General features: G+C 38.8%; 1 protein-coding gene across 4 annotated transcripts in view; it reads left to right on the forward strand.

The window, feature by feature from the left end:
• Positions 1 to 15,596, forward strand: part of ARHGEF37 (Rho guanine nucleotide exchange factor 37) — a 79,158-nt gene that overhangs the window by 52,256 nt on the left and 11,306 nt on the right. For 3 of the 4 annotated variants that reach the window (XM_051978683.1, XM_051978681.1, XM_051978684.1), the window contains 8 exons: positions 3,788 to 3,987; positions 4,562 to 4,692; positions 6,810 to 6,914; positions 7,791 to 7,901; positions 9,663 to 9,992; positions 12,244 to 12,372; positions 13,193 to 13,388; positions 14,804 to 14,958. In XM_051978683.1, coding sequence (XP_051834643.1) covers positions 3,788 to 3,987; positions 4,562 to 4,692; positions 6,810 to 6,914; positions 7,791 to 7,901; positions 9,663 to 9,992; positions 12,244 to 12,372; positions 13,193 to 13,388; positions 14,804 to 14,958 — 1,357 coding nt within the window. The remainder of the gene's footprint in view (positions 1 to 3,787; positions 3,988 to 4,561; positions 4,693 to 6,809; positions 6,915 to 7,790; positions 7,902 to 9,662; positions 9,993 to 12,243; positions 12,373 to 13,192; positions 13,389 to 14,803; positions 14,959 to 15,596) is intronic. The other variant, XM_051978685.1, reaches the window with a different exon arrangement.

Raw genomic sequence — 15,596 nt, forward strand, 5'->3', positions numbered from 1 at the left:
GTTGGGCAGGCCCAACTCTGGACTTTAGCAGAAAGTGAAGGGGGGATTGTACCAGTCTTCCCCTCTTCCCCAGCCTATTGCATTAGAAGATGTATAATAGGGCAATTTTCTTGTGAAAGTGGGTCTTGGAAGGATTACAGCTTGTGAATTATTATATAGTGGTTCTGTGTTCTCTTGATGTTCCTTGAGAACGAAATAACAAGATTTATGTTATGCTCGTGTCTTTCACTAATATATGAATCACTCTAGAAAAAATTGTTTTCAGAACAAGTGTTCTAGCAGAACTGACTTATATTATGACATTTGCATTTATCTATATTAAATTGTATATATATATATATGTGTGTGTGTTTGTGTGTGTGTGTGTGAGAGAGAGAGAGAGAGATATTTATCTGAACTCGTGATGTCACTGGTATGGGAAACTACCAGTACACAAATTCCTTTTTCTGATGGAATTTTCCAGCTTATATTTAACTTTATGGTCTTAGAATTGGGCACAACACTAAGGTGTTAAATGCCTATGATCATTCATCTAGTAAGTGTCAGAGTCAGGAGTTGAACCGGAGTCTCCTTAAACTTGGTCTATTCACTTTATCATCTTATTTCTTAAGGCATAGTTGTTCCCTGAGAGTCTACATTCATTCTGGGGCAGAGGATAAGTAAGACCAAAAAAGGCAATGTAATATTATTTGCTGGTTAACCAACTGCCCATAGGTTGTAATGAAGACAACAATCTCCATAAAGTAGTTGGGGCGCATCTTTCTAACACAGATGATCATGCCCAGAAAGTTTCCAGGCTGTTAGCTGATGCTACCTTCCTTTTGCACAGGCAACTAAAACACATCTGAATTTTGGCTTTTAATTGAAGATCAGCTGCTGTTGTCATGTAACTATAATTCATTTTAACCTTCACTGTCTATCTACTCTGCAGCCTTTACAAATCAAAAATGTTGAGCATTTATACAATGTTTAAGTGGAGAAATCACCTTCCTCATAACAGCCTTGGGAAGGATTGAAAATCCTTTATGAAGTTTATGAAAAGAATCCCTAGGAGTGAAAGTCCTAAACCATTAGTCCTGTTGACTAATTCCTACCCTTTTAGGCTCATCTTTTCTCTCTCTTTCTCTCTCCTCTCTTCCTTTCCTTATCCTCTTGAAACTTCAAAGTCTTTCTTTTTCTACTGGATGATATCCTTGATGATGTCCTATCATCTACTGAATGATATCCTATCCATTGTTGATATCCTTGACCTGTTCCAGAGATGCCTGGAAGTTATATTCCAGAATTTGAATTTCTTTCTTGGGGAAAATAAATTTTTATGTCAAAAGGGTTCTTGGAGGCTATCTAATTTCTAGTAGTTTTACTTAATTCACAAGCACTTAGTCACTAGTATTTACAGATACTGTGCTAGACAATGGGAAAAGGAACATCATTTGACCTTTACAACTCTGGCAGGTAAGTGTTATTGTTATCCCCATTTTTCCATTGAGGAAACTGAGGCAGGCAAAGACTAAACTTAAGTGACTAAGGTTGGATATGAACTCGTTTTCCTGATTCTGGGCCCAGTGATCTATCCACAGGGCTATCTAGCTGCCTTTGATATTTCTGTTAAAGGAGACGCACAGAGTGTTCAAATCTTTAATTTTAGATTCAAAATCAAACATTTTTATCTATTAAGCTATATGTCTACAGTATTGTATGAGTCCTCGCTCCTCCAAAGTATATATGACTATATAGTTTTATTGGTAGTTCTCTTGATTTGGAAGAGTTAAATGTAACTAAGTTAACTGTTCTTATTCCCATAGCCTTGGGACTAGGTAAGTAGAGTAGATAAATAGATTTAGTAGTCATTTGCATTGAGACAGTAATTAAAAACCAACAACTACTGAAAGGAAAATTAGAGTCTCTGGACTGAACCTTGCAGGACACTGAGGGAAATAATTATTTCTCTTTTGTATTTAAAACTAATTATTGAATTAGGACAAAAGTTTTTCCCCTTTTCTATTTTCTCATCTGGAAATCACCCCTTAGTGGTAGCTCTTGAGTAAAGACTTACCCAGATTAAGATCTAATCAAAGATAATAAAAGAAATTGTAAGTTTAAGCCCAATAGATGGATTGCTACTCTTACATCTACTCAGGTTTAAAAAAAATGTGGATTATTCCTTTTTTTCAGGTAATATAGAAATTGAAAAACTTCTTTGACCAAGATTTGGGTGATGCAAGTCAAATGTCCTCAAGACTTTTATTAGATTGAGCCCACATCTCATAATAACCATTTTCTCATTAATTGTTAACAAATCAAAATTGATTGTCACCCTCAAAAACACCCACTTTTCCAGGATTAATAAGTGTTGAGTGGGTTCCATGAGGATTTTTGACACTTGAGAGTGCTACTGACTTCTTTTATTAATAAAATGCTAGCATTATTGATAAAATGACTACCCAGAAACTATCTCTCGAACTTTGTAAATGTCATAACACAATGATTGGAAGTGAGCCATAGATGTTAATCGGGCAGGGGAAGCTTTGAAGGAATGGTGAAACAGTAGGTAAAGAAAAGAGATGTGTCATGGAAAAGAGTATTCAGGAGGAAGGACTAGTGAAGAAGAATTAGGAATGAGAAAAAGTCATTGGACAGAGCAATTAACAGATTGTTGGTAATCTAGAAGAGAAAATTTTGATTCAAAGATAAGAGTGATTAGGTAGGAAGCTAGACTGCCCAGGAGGAGAGGAAGTAGAAGAAATGACTGTAGGAATGTGACTGAATTGGAGAACACAGGAAGAGCTGCTGGTCTTGGCAAGGAGAAGGAACACCTGCTTATCAGTGACTAAATCAAAGGAGAGAATGAGGGTGATTCAGTGGGATTTTGAGGTTCAGGATAAGGAAGGAGAGAGGAAGTACACAACAGATGTCCCCTATTTTCTCAGTGAAGTAGGAGGTAAAATCATCTGCTAACCATTAGAGGGGGTGGTGGTAGGAAACTTGATGAAGAAGAGAAAATTTAGAACATCCAATATGGGAAATGTAATGAATTAAATAAGGAAGGATAAAAGTATTGCTGTGAAGCATTGAGGGCCCAGTCAGCTTGACCTTCTTTAATGGTCTTACACAGAAGGAGGAGTACATAAGGCCAATAGTAGTGCCAAACCAGGTATATTGAAGTCCTCTTGAACTTGCTCTCAAGAGCTGATTTTTAAATGTGAACATTTGTATCTTAGAAATAGGCAAACACTACAAGTCAGGATTGAATTTGTTTTCTTGATTGTTGGCTTAATAAAGTGATGGAGAATATAATAATGCGGTAGCCTTGAAATTGTATTGTATGTACATTTTCTTCTGAAGAGCTTGTTACATATTTTACCAGCACATCCCCCAGGGAGAGGGTAACCCAGGTTCAGGGTTTATGATCTACCTACCCATTTTCTTCTACCACATCCTCACTAAACAGGGCTGAAAGCTATATTTCAAAATAAATGGTTTTCTTTGTAATCTTATATGTTTTATCTTTTTATCATTTAAAAACATCCTTGGGCTTTCCCAGTCTGCCAAAGGGATCTGTGACCCAAAAAAGGTTTAAAGAATCTCTTATATAATTCAATCTCTTCATTTTATAAGTAGGAAAAAAAAATGAGGTCCAGAGAGAATAAATGTCTTTCCCAAGATTACTCTGAGTTGGTGATGGAGCTGGGGGCTAGAACGTAGATTTCTGATTCCTAATCCCCATTTCTTTTTGCAACTCACAAATCCATGTGACTAATTTGTCCCTTCTGCTTTTTTCCCTTAGGCCACAGGCTGGAGCCTCAGGCCTCACTTTCCTGTTAGTGATGCCGGTGCAGCGGGTAACCAAATATCCACTCTTGCTACAAAAGATCCTGGAGAACACGCCACCCGATGACCAGGCCTATGAGGCTTTGCAGAGAGCTACCAGAGCCATGCAAGAGGTCAATTCCAACATCAATGAGTATAAGAGACGTAAGGAAATTGGTAAGGATATTGGTCGGTTGGGAAAGACCCCCAGACTTCTAGATTATCTGTGTCCTGGTATTTAAAGAATAGGAATTGTTACCATTCCAGCTTCCAAAGAATTGAATTTTAAGGAGGTATATGACCCACTAAAGAGGGAAAGTTTCCCCAGTACACAGAAGCCCAATATTAATAATGATTACAGTGCTTTAGGGTTTATAAAACCCTTTCCTTATGACAACCCTATGAAATAGCTAGTGAGAACTTTATTATTCTTTTATAAATAAAAAAGCAAAGACCTAGAATAGTTGGTTGACTTGCCAAAGATCAAGTGGTCAGTAGGAATAGGGACTCAAACCCCACCCAGATCTTATAACCCCAAGACTGTCTGTGGTTTTTCAACACTGGAAGCCCCATCATCCTTCTTGGGCCAGGAACCTCAGCTCTTTGTTTTTCTTGTGTTTATGGCCTTTCCTTACAATTGTATTCTTATGTAGCAATGACCCCAAACTGGCCCTACACCAAACTTCTCAAGGAAAATCTTGTTCTCTCATGTATCTTTTCCCCTCTTGCTCTGTTCCTTCCTCCCCCACAGCCACTAAATACAACAAATTGGAGCATCTGACAGTCAGGGAGAGGTTGGCCCGGATTAATACACACTCTATCTCCAAGAAGACTCTGCGTTTAAGTCAATTGTTCAAGCAAGAAGCTGGGATTGTGACCAGGGTGAGAGTCTTTTGTTACTTATATCTCCTGGTATCTTGCAGCCCTGGGCCCTACAAGGGGGAAGTTCTGATAGATGTGTAACTAAGAATTCTTTTTATTTAGGGCAAAAGCAGTTGGAGGAGATCACAGGGACAGTTGGGATGGAAATGATGGTTTAGTCAGAAGGAAGTGGCAGCAATGCCCTTCCCCTACTTGGGGTCTTCTGTCCTCTGACCCTTTCTCTTGTCTTTACATGGGGGTCTACCTTCCCCCACACTTCCTGGGTGTAAACCCTAGCATGGGGACATTTTTAAGACCAATGGGGAGGAAGCATTCCTTTTTGAGGGGAATTACTTCTTAGATATTGGCACCTGTGGCAAAGCCCAGACCAAATACCCCAGTTATGATTGCAGGAAGGAGATTCAGAGGTTGTGAGTATCCTGGGAATATCACTTATCCCACAAGTAATTATCATTCACTTTTCTATAGCATGTTCATGTTTACCAAATATTTTGCTTATAATAATCCTATGAATTAGATAGCTCAAGTATTTTTTCTCCCTATTTTGTAAGCGAAAGTACCTGAGGCTCATATTGGTAATGGAAGCCCAAGAGCAAATACTTAAGTAGTGTGGAGCTAGATGTTGAATTCAGGTCTACTGCTTATAAGCCCAATGTTCCTTCCATTATATCCCATTATCTCTCCTCATAAAAAGGTCAGTTGTGCCTCTTAGGGATTAGAGAATATAAATTTCAATTGTTCTGATCTTTTTTGTCACCTAAAAGTGTGAAAAATGTTAAGTATTCTAGAATGTGGAAAGTTTAGTTGAGCAAAATCAATATATATTTGTTAATTGCCTATTATGAGCAAGGCTTAATCTCAAGTGCCTAGGATATAGAATCAAAAATTAAATTATTCCTAATTAGTTTATATTTTATTGGAAGGAAAGAAGGAAAAAGATAGTGTGATGGGGAAATTGAGGTTGACTGAGTATTAGTGTTGTAGTGGGATTAGAGATGAAGCTGAAGAAAGTGTGGAAAGGCCATAGTTCCACATAAATCTATATGTATCTCTGAAATAAAAGAGCAATACATAATTTAGTAGTAATTGAAGCAAAGAATTTCCTCTTTTACCTAGTTGAAAAAAAATCTAAATAAATAAATCTAGTAGAGGAAGACCCTCAGATTTCTGGCCAAAGCAGAAAAGATTGTTATTTACATTTAATCTGAGTCAATCAGGACCCAAACAATGACTAAATGAACTTGATCTAGGACTTATTGGTGGCCAATTAGAATCAGATTGGTTTTGGTTTAAGATATGGTCCTTAAGAATGAAATCTAGCTAGTAAATCCCAAGATACCTTGATAGGGTTCAGAAGTGAAAAAGAAGAAAAAAATTATTTTAGAGCATATGTAGATAAGGATATGATACCCTATATTGCCAAAGGACTCTTACTATCCTCTCTCTCTGTCGTATGGTTTTATTACTCTGTGTCTTTGCTTAGATCGATCCAGTTGTTGAAGTTTTAGCTGTCCTTCAAAGTCCAGCTCAGATCTCTGTCCCTCCAGAAAGTTTTTCCTGACCCCTGACTTTGTTTTATGAATTTCATAGAGTCCATCTTTTTAAACTGCTCTTATGCAATTGTAATGCAATGTATGCAATGTAACCTTTGTTAAGTTCCATAAGATTAAGAATTGTCTTTTCCAAACTTTGTATTTCTCCATAATATAGTATACTGTACATTTGTTGTTTGTTCATATCTGACTTCATGACTCCTTAGACCATACTATTTGTGGAGTTTTCTTAGCAAGGATACTACAGTAGTTTGTTGTTACTTCTCTAGGTACTAAGACTAAAACAAGTGAAATGACCTCCCAGGGTCACCTAGTTAGTGAATATGAACTCAAGTCTTCTTGACTCTAGACCTAGCATTCTAGTTGCTGAGGCATCTAAGCTGTCCCGTTTACTTAATAAAATAAGAGTAGTAGTACTTATAATTTCTACCTCACTGGTTGCTATAAAGCCCAAATGAAGTGATGTATGTAAAATGCTTTGCAAAATTTCAAAACATGATTCAACCATTAGTGTTTGTTATTATTATTAATCTTGAAATTTAACTTTTATTATTTGGATTTTAGACTGAAGACAGGGAGTTTGATGACTTGGAAGAAAAATTCCATTGGGTGGCATTGTGTGTTAATGAACTGAAAAGCAATGTGGCATCTTACCTGGAGAATTTGGAGGTAACTGTTCTATGTGCCAAAAGAGATCCCCATACAGCATTCAGTTAATAAGTAGGGCAGGTGACAGAAGGTGAATACTAAAGAACTGCGCAGTCCTGTAAAATAGTGTCAGGGGCTTACAAATTGAAGAAGCATACCAAGAGCAACAAAAAATCCAGTTGCTGTTTTTAAAACTATGTTGAGAATAATAAAAGAATCCAAGGTGGAGTAGGACCCTTGCCTAAAGTTAACAGACTAATGATGTCAGAGAGAGGATAGAATGACTTAAGAAAGAAGAAGAAAAATCTCTTCACCTGAACAGGAAAGAATGAAAATGATTAATAGGGAATGGAAGCTAAAGATAAATGAGGTGTTAAAAGTAACTAGTTAGCATCTAGAGTTCAAATCACTTGGCCCTGCCTCAGGTATAGGTTGGCTCTGATGTCCTTTCTAATTCTCAGATTCTGTGATGTCCCTGATGAACCCTGATCAGGTACAGATTGGACCAGTTGGACTTGGAGCTCTTAGCCTCTGTGTGCAAAATGCTAGCCTTAACCATGACCATCAACCACCAAGTGCTTGAGCCAACTAATACTCTTTCTTGGATCAACTTCTGAGGCCATTTTAGAATCTCTTGTCCTGTCTCAGTTGGTGAGCAGATTCAAATTGTCACAGACTCAGGGAAATTACTCTGGTTAATAGCTGTCCTTGAGGAATCCTGATGAAGCCCTGACAAGAGTCATTTACCTGTCTTTCTCATCATTCATTTCTGTTGTTTTTCTTTAATCTCTGTTCCCAATGCCAACAAATTCCAGAGGGGAGGATGCCCATGGTCTTTTTCCAGCTCATATCTGTGGATTTTCATTACCTTGTGTTATGTCCCTTATTCTGGCCCAGACTTTCCTCAGGATCAAACCTCATGAATGTGATCTGGAGATGGAAGGTGGACCTGTGCAGCAATATTGCTGCCTTACAAGAAATCTGCACCTTTTGGTCTTCTTGGAATTTGTAAGTTCCCTTGTTTCTTTCTCTGGTACATGATGGAGCCTGTGGAATAAAGATATGTGTCCTTAAGGGTCAAGTACAAGATTGGCCTGAGCTTCCAGGATGGAAAGAGATTTCTGGAGCATTTTAGACAAAAGTGTCTGTGGTAGGAAAGACAGGAGGATAACTTCCTTAGTTCCTCCTTGACTTCTTGGCCTTGGTCCTTTTCTTTTGGATCTGGAACAGAACTCTTCCTACCCTGTAAGAAAACATATATGCAAAAGAAAGATGATCCCTGCCTTCAGGAGCTTACATTCTTTTTTTTTAAATAATATTTTATTTTTCAAATACATGTAAAGATAGTTTTCAACATTTTTTTTTTTTTTTTGCTGAGGCAATTGGGGTTAAGTGACTTGCCCAGGGTCACAAAGCTAGGAAATGTTACGTATCTGAAGCCAGATTTGAACCCAGGTCCTCCTGACTTCAGGGCTGGTGCTCTATCCACCACACTAACTAGCTGACTCTCAACATTCATTTTTATAAAACTTTATGTTCCAAATTTTTCTCCCCTCCTTTCCTTGCCTCCCCCAACAAGACAGAAAGCAATCTGATATATGTTAAATATATGCAATCCCTTTAAACATATTTCCATATTTGTCATGTGGTGCAAGAAAAATCAGACTAAAAGGGAAAAAACCATGAGAAAGAAAAAAAAAACCAAGCTAACAAACAACAAAAAGTTGAAAATACTATGCTTTGATCCACATTCAATTTCCATAGTTCTCTCTCTGGACATGAATGGCATTTTCCATCTCATGTCTATTGAAATTATCTTGAGTCACTTCATTGTTGAGAAGAACCAACTCCATCATATCATCACATAATCTTGTTACTGTGTACAATGTTCTTTTAGTTCTGCTCACTTTACTTAACATCAGTTCATGTAAGTCTCTCCAAGCCTCTCTGTGTTCATCCTGCTGGTCATTTCTTACAGAACAATAATATTCCATAACATTCATATACCACAATTTACCCAGCCATTCTCCAACTGATGGACATTTACTCAGTTTCCAGTTTCTTGCCATCACAAAAAGGGCTGCTACCAACATTTTTGCACATGTGGATTCTTTCCCCTTTATGATCTCTTTGGCATATAAGCCCAGTGGAATCACTGCTAGGTAAAAGTATACGCACAGTTTGATACTCTTTGGGCATAGTTCCAAATTGTTCTTCAGAATGATTGGATCATTTCACAAAATGCATTAGTGAGGGAGTTTACATTTTAAAAGGAGAAGGTAGCGCATAAAAAGGAGCTGAGAAATTGGGGGCAAAGAAGGTACCCAAGGTAGAGGGGACTAAGGGAGGATTAAGTATGGTTGGATTTGCTCCTGAATAAGGAAGAACTCGCCTAAATTTCCTTTTCTTATATGTGTTATCTATCTCAAAGGGTTGTCACAAATAAAGTACACTCAAAAAGCACTATAAAAATGTGCTATTAGTAGTAGTAGTTGCTGTAATAATTCTAAGGATGATCATCAGATACTCATTTCTACCTAGAGTATAGAACCAGGAATTTAGACACACAGAATTTATTGCCAGTCTTTTTCAGGCTGGAGAGGAGCTTTTAAAAATAGTTTCTCATTTTGTAGTGTTGGATTTGGTTCTGCCTTAAATCAGGAGGTTGGGCGCTGTGCCCTATTTTATCTGTTTCTCTTCAAGATTTCTGTCTGGGCCACACACTGCAGGGTATGGCAGGATCTCTTGAATGATGCTTCTCTCCCACAGAAGCAGAGGCTGGAAAGGCTAGTGTACCATCCGTTGGGCCACCTGTCCAAAGCCCTGCTGGGGCCCCAAAACCTGATCAAGAAGCGTCTGGACAAGCTGCTGGACTTTGAGCGGATAGAAGAGAAGCTGGCCGAGGCGGGCAGCATGACCTATGAAGAGGAAGCCACCAGGCACACCTACCAGGCCCTGAACTCTCTGCTGGTGTCTGAGCTTCCTCGGTTTAACCAGGTGGCCACACAGTGGCTAAGTCAGCTCTTGCACACACTCATGGCCCTCCAGAGGGATCTTGCCCAGCAAGTGGTGCTGAAGGCAGAAGGAGAGATGGCTCAGGTAAGGAAGGTTTCCAGGTCCTTTAGATTCTCAGCAAGAACTGAAAAGAGACACCCTGTTTGTAGAACACTTTGTTCTTCTTTGGAATGTTTCTCAGCCGACTTCCAGATAAATGGAAGAAGGAGAAAGTCTACATTTAATCTTTCTGTTTTCTGGCAATAATCCCATCTGATAAGACTAAGAACAATTGTCTCTGTGCTCCTAAAGGGGTACTGAGGAGTTTACCTCCATACTGGGAGATAGTGAGCTATTAACAGACAGGGAGTCAACAATGATAAGCAAGAAAAATGGGCTGAGTATTGAAGGTGGTCAAGCCCAGGGTTCTAGAGATCCTAGAAAGTAAACTCTGAACAGAACAGAGATTAAATCAGAAATTTTAGAGGCAGGGCTAGGCAAGAAAGAGAAATATCTTGTGAAAGTTTGGAAGCCAAACCTTTGGTGGAGAATTCCCACTTGGAGTTGGTTTGAAAAAAAAATATAGCAGAAAAATACAACCTTTTGATTTGTTAAGTTTGCTGACTACAAAAGCCCAACCACAGCCTTTCTAATACTTTACCCCACCAATCCCTCTTTCATTCCCTCTTGATCTTAATCATTCCCATGACTGCCCAGAATGAACTTTCCTTCCCCTTATCCCTTCCCACTGCCACATCAAAAAAAGTGTCCTTTAACTTTCAGACACAAGGAAGGATATGTGTTTGAGGATGCTGGGAAAAAATGCTAGAAGGATTATCTTTTGTAGTTTGTAAACCAAGGATTTTTGTTAATCCAGACCCGTGATTTCATCTGCCTGGGGGAAATTCTAGTGTGGAAACTTTTTCCACCCATGATGGTCAGTAACTCATCTGTAACTTCCAGACTTAGAGAGGTACCTGAAGTGAGGAGTGGAGCAAGACACTTAGAGGTTAAATGACTAACTAATATGTCTCAGATGGAACCCAAGTTTCTGGACTGATTTTGGCTCTGGTCCATCATGCCACATTGTCTCTATAAGACAAGTTTATATTGTATAAGAGGAAGCTTTCTGTCACTCATCCAGTTGACTTATAAAACTTTAAGATATATGTAATATTATAACAAACTATAGCTAACATTAATATTTTGACACAAGCCAAAATATAACATTAGATAACTTCATGGGTGACAAATCCAACATATTTTTTGAGGAAAGCTAGAAACCTTTTCTATCATATATTTGACCAAAAGATGACAATCTAATTAGTATCTGTAGTGGAAAATTCATTTCCCTCCATTACCTCAGACTCATCTTTCCCATTAGGATCATTTGACCTTTTGTGGAATCAGAATTATAACCATTTCCTAGCATTGACATGTTGTTGTTCAGTCATTCCTGTCTAGTCTGACTCATTGTGACTCCATTTGGGGTTTTCTTGGCAAAGATACTGGAGTGGTTTGCATTTCTTTCTCCAAGTCATTTTTACAGAAAAGGAAACTGAGTCAAACAGGATTCAGTCACTTGCCCATAGTCACCCAGCTCGAATAAGAATAAGAGTAGAATCACTGGGTGGGATCCACCACATGCTATCTGGCCAATAGGAGGCAGTTAGGTTGGCTCAGTGGATAGCTCACTGGGCCTGGAGTTAGGAAAACCTGAATTCAGCCTCAGACACTTATTAGCTGTGTGATTCCCAGGCTTTTCCCCCGTTTGCCTTAATCTAGGACAAGGAAATAGCAACCACTGTAGTCTCTTTACTAAGAAAACCCTATTACAGCATAGGGGCCCAAAAGAATCAGACATGATGGATTACTAAATATAGTATCTCATTAGATCCTCGTCACAATACTTGAAGCTAGGTACTATTGCTATCTCACTTTTGGGCAGCCAGGTGGCAGAATAGATAGAATGCTGGATCTGGAGTAAGGAAGAGTCATCTTTCTGAGTTCAAATCAGACCTTAGATACTTAGCAGTTGTGGGACCCTGGGTAAGTCACTTAACTTGCTTGCTTCAGTTTTTTCATCTGTAAAATAAGTTGGAGAAGGAAATGGCAAACTACTCCAGTATCTCTGCCAAGAAAATACCAAATGGGGTCTCAGAGAGTTAGAAATGATTAAAAACAACTGAAGAACAACAACAATGCTTGGTCAATAGATTATCTGCTTAAAACATAGAAAATGACTGTCAAGCAAGCAATAATTTTGCAAGCATTGCATAGGACCAAGCTCTTTTCATTATTTTCTTCTCATCCATCCTCTTCTGCTTAATCTCTGACTTCAGTCTCTTTTCTCTAGTTGCCCCACAGCCATGTTTCTGAATCTGACTTTAGGAAGCTGGTGGAAGACACATTAGGCAAGACCAGTGCCCAGCTTCACTCCTTTCGCCAGAACTTTGAGAAGGTGTTACCAGTTCCAATAACCCAGGTAAGTGTTCCAGGGGCCCCACCTCCACCCCCATATTCCTAGCACAGACAGGACAGTACATGAAGTAAAAACAAGTAAATATTGATTGGTTGTAAAAGCAAGATTTTCCTGTAGAGAAACATCACCTTAGTGGTACACTTTGCCTTTAGTTTTCCTGCTTGGGAGCAGTTTTGTGAACTCTGAAGAGTTTCCCAATTAATACTATAGCACTGGGGTAGCCAGGTGGTAGAGTAGATAGAGCATTGCCCCTGGATTCTGAAGAATCTGAGTTCAAGTCTGATCATAGATACTAGCTTTGTGATCCTGGGCAAGTCACTTAACTCCAATTACCTCCAAAAAAACAAACAAAAAATTGTAGTACTGTGGATCTAGAAGGGAATTTGGAAATGAAGTTTAGATTAAAGGACCACTGTATTTTTCAATTCTAAGATTCTGGCATCTAAGTCCTATTTCTCATTTTATAAATGTGGAGTCCTGCTAGGAGAAGACACTTGCTGAAAGTCACCTAGTAAATGAAGGATAGACAAAAATGAAAGCCTAATGCTCAACATGATGATTCACACTTGATCATTGGGTTTGTCAGAGAAGATAAAAATGGCCAGAATGAGGAGGCATGTTAGTTTAGTATAAAGAAAATGCTCTTCATGATGAGATGCCTTTTCAAAGTAATTCTCTCTCAAGTAAAGACTGGATGATCATTTATCAGATTGTAGAAAAGAAATGCTTAGGAATAGGTTGGATATGGTGTCTCCTGGGGGTATCCCTTCCAGCTGGGATGTTGGGTAATTCTAAGGCTCATCACAACTTCTCCTATGCCCAGCCACTCCAACCTGCTGCAGAAAGACAGGTCCAAACCCTCGTGAGCAAGTATGGCCTTAGCAAGCTGTACCAAGTGACAAGTAACATCAGTGGGAGTGGAAATCTGGCTCTGACCCTTCAGAGAGGGCAGATTGTGGCTCTCCTTCAGGACAGGGATACCAAAGGCAATACTAATCGTTGGCTGGTGGACACTGGAGGTATGTATACAGGGGATTTGGAAAGTATCTCTTCTTTCTCTGGGGAAAGCCCATGAGCCATTCCACAAAGGCTGATGGGAAAAAAAAAAAAAAACTTATGTAGAACAATCAAAAAGTCATGTCAACCGTGTCACATAAAGACTAATAAAAGAAACAACATGGCTTTATTTTTTATTTTATTTTATTCCTTGAGAAAAGAAGACTTGAGAGAGAAAATGATCAGTGTTCCAGTATCTAAGGGGTTGTCATGGAGAAGAGAAATAGAAATAGAGTATTAACATCTCAGTTTATGTGTCACTTTAAGATTTATAAAGCACTTTAATTATATCATTTTGATCATCACAAAACTCCAAATCTGACATGATTTAGTTGGTCAAGTTTGTTATTCAGTTATTAAATTTGTTCTTCTGGGCCCCTAGCAGACAAAACTAGGAGTCACAGAAAATAAATTTCAGCTGAAAATAAAGATTTAATTCCCAATAGAGCAATATCCAGCAATAGAATGTGCTGTCCTGTAAGGCTGTGGGCTCCCTTTTACTTCAGAAGTATTTAGGAAACAGCTAGATGACCACTCATCAGGAGTGCTTGAGAGATTTCTACTCAAATTAGGGGATGGACAATGTAACTGATTTCTGTGGTCTATTCCAGCTCTTAGATTGCTAGGCTTATTGTAATTCTGAGTGAGTCCTATCCTGTATGTGCTGGAATTCTCCATTTCTGACCTTTGTATTCCAAAAATTAGCATGAGACTCCTATTTTTGGTGCTAGTTACAGTCAGTATCAGATGTGAGTGCCAGTGTTTCCTATTGGCTAAAGCATACTTGGAGTGCTTGGGCAAAGCTCCAGAATGCCATATGTGTTCAACAATAGGATTTGTCTTAATGGTCACACTCATGGGGCCTTCTCTTTCTTTGGGGAAATGAGCTTGTTTCATTTTCCTGTCCTTGTCTTAAAAATGGATGGCCTGGAAGAGGGAAAATATATAATGTCAGGAGGTAGAGACTCAGGGCTGTGGGCCAGAGCTGATCGGTAAGCATAGAACACAGTGCTGTAAGCACAGCACAGTCATATAGGGAAATTCCCAATCCTTCAGATTCATTCAGTTATATAATTCTTTACCACCTTGCTTCATTTCCCCAACCTCTCAGTCAGTAATGGTCCCCTTTGGACCACCCATAGCATTTATTCTTCTTGTGAACTTTGTTATACAAATTCGCATTTATGTCCAACTCCTGTCCTGTAATGTAAGCTATGTGAAGGCAGATCTGAACTTTGCCAGAGAAGACAAAGGACTTAACACCTTTTTTCTTTACCCTTTTAATAAATTTTTTGTTGAAAGAAGGAAATTGGAAACTTGTTTATCCTCGTCAGAGAACTAACTACCCATCTCAGAAAAATTTCCATGTGCATTGCAGGCTATCGAGGGTATGTGCCAGCTGGAAAACTAGAGCCGTATCAGGTGGTCTCACACGAGGAGCCCAGCATGCAGACGGGGTCAGGCGATGGTTTCAGGTTCCCTCCGACAGAGGCTTCCAGGGCACCAGCCCATGCTGCCATGCCTGTTTTTCAGGTAAGTTTGAAAGAAAGGACAACTCAAATTTTCGTCACTCTTTGTGTATAATGTTTCTGTTTTTTTCTCTTTTGCCAGAGAACTCAAAGTGCTTTTAAAAAGTTTTAATACTGTTGTTTTATATCAGTTCACTTCCCAGTGACTCATCATCCTTCCTCCATAGATTTTTCTCTTATAACATATAACAAAAGAATATAGGTAAGAAAAATCAAAGCAACACATTGATCATGTCAACATAATCCTCATTCGATCCTATGCTGGTTACCATCTGCAGGAGGAGATAGCTTTCTCAGAGCCTGAGGTTTCAAATAAACACTCCGTTTCATAAAAACATTTTAATATCCCCAGGAGCAAACTGTTTTCAAAGAAGTTGGAAAGTATTTCCCTGCAATAAAAGCATTTGGCAAGGAAGTTCCTTAGCATCTCAGAAACTGCTGAAGTCCTAAAAAACATTTTTCTATTCTCCTTGCCCAAAGGTCCCACCGCTGAATCACAACTCAATTAACTTGGAGGTAAAGTTAACTCTAAAGTGCCTCAGATTTATTTCTTAGCTTCTTAGCTCAACAGTCCCTGATGATGTTCTGAGAGTAGAAAGAAGAGGGGCAAATAATTCATACTTTCTCAGTTCCACCACGATC

Source organism: Antechinus flavipes, chromosome 2 (genome assembly GCF_016432865.1).
Source record: "Antechinus flavipes isolate AdamAnt ecotype Samford, QLD, Australia chromosome 2, AdamAnt_v2, whole genome shotgun sequence".
Taxonomy (NCBI): domain Eukaryota; kingdom Metazoa; phylum Chordata; class Mammalia; order Dasyuromorphia; family Dasyuridae; genus Antechinus; species Antechinus flavipes.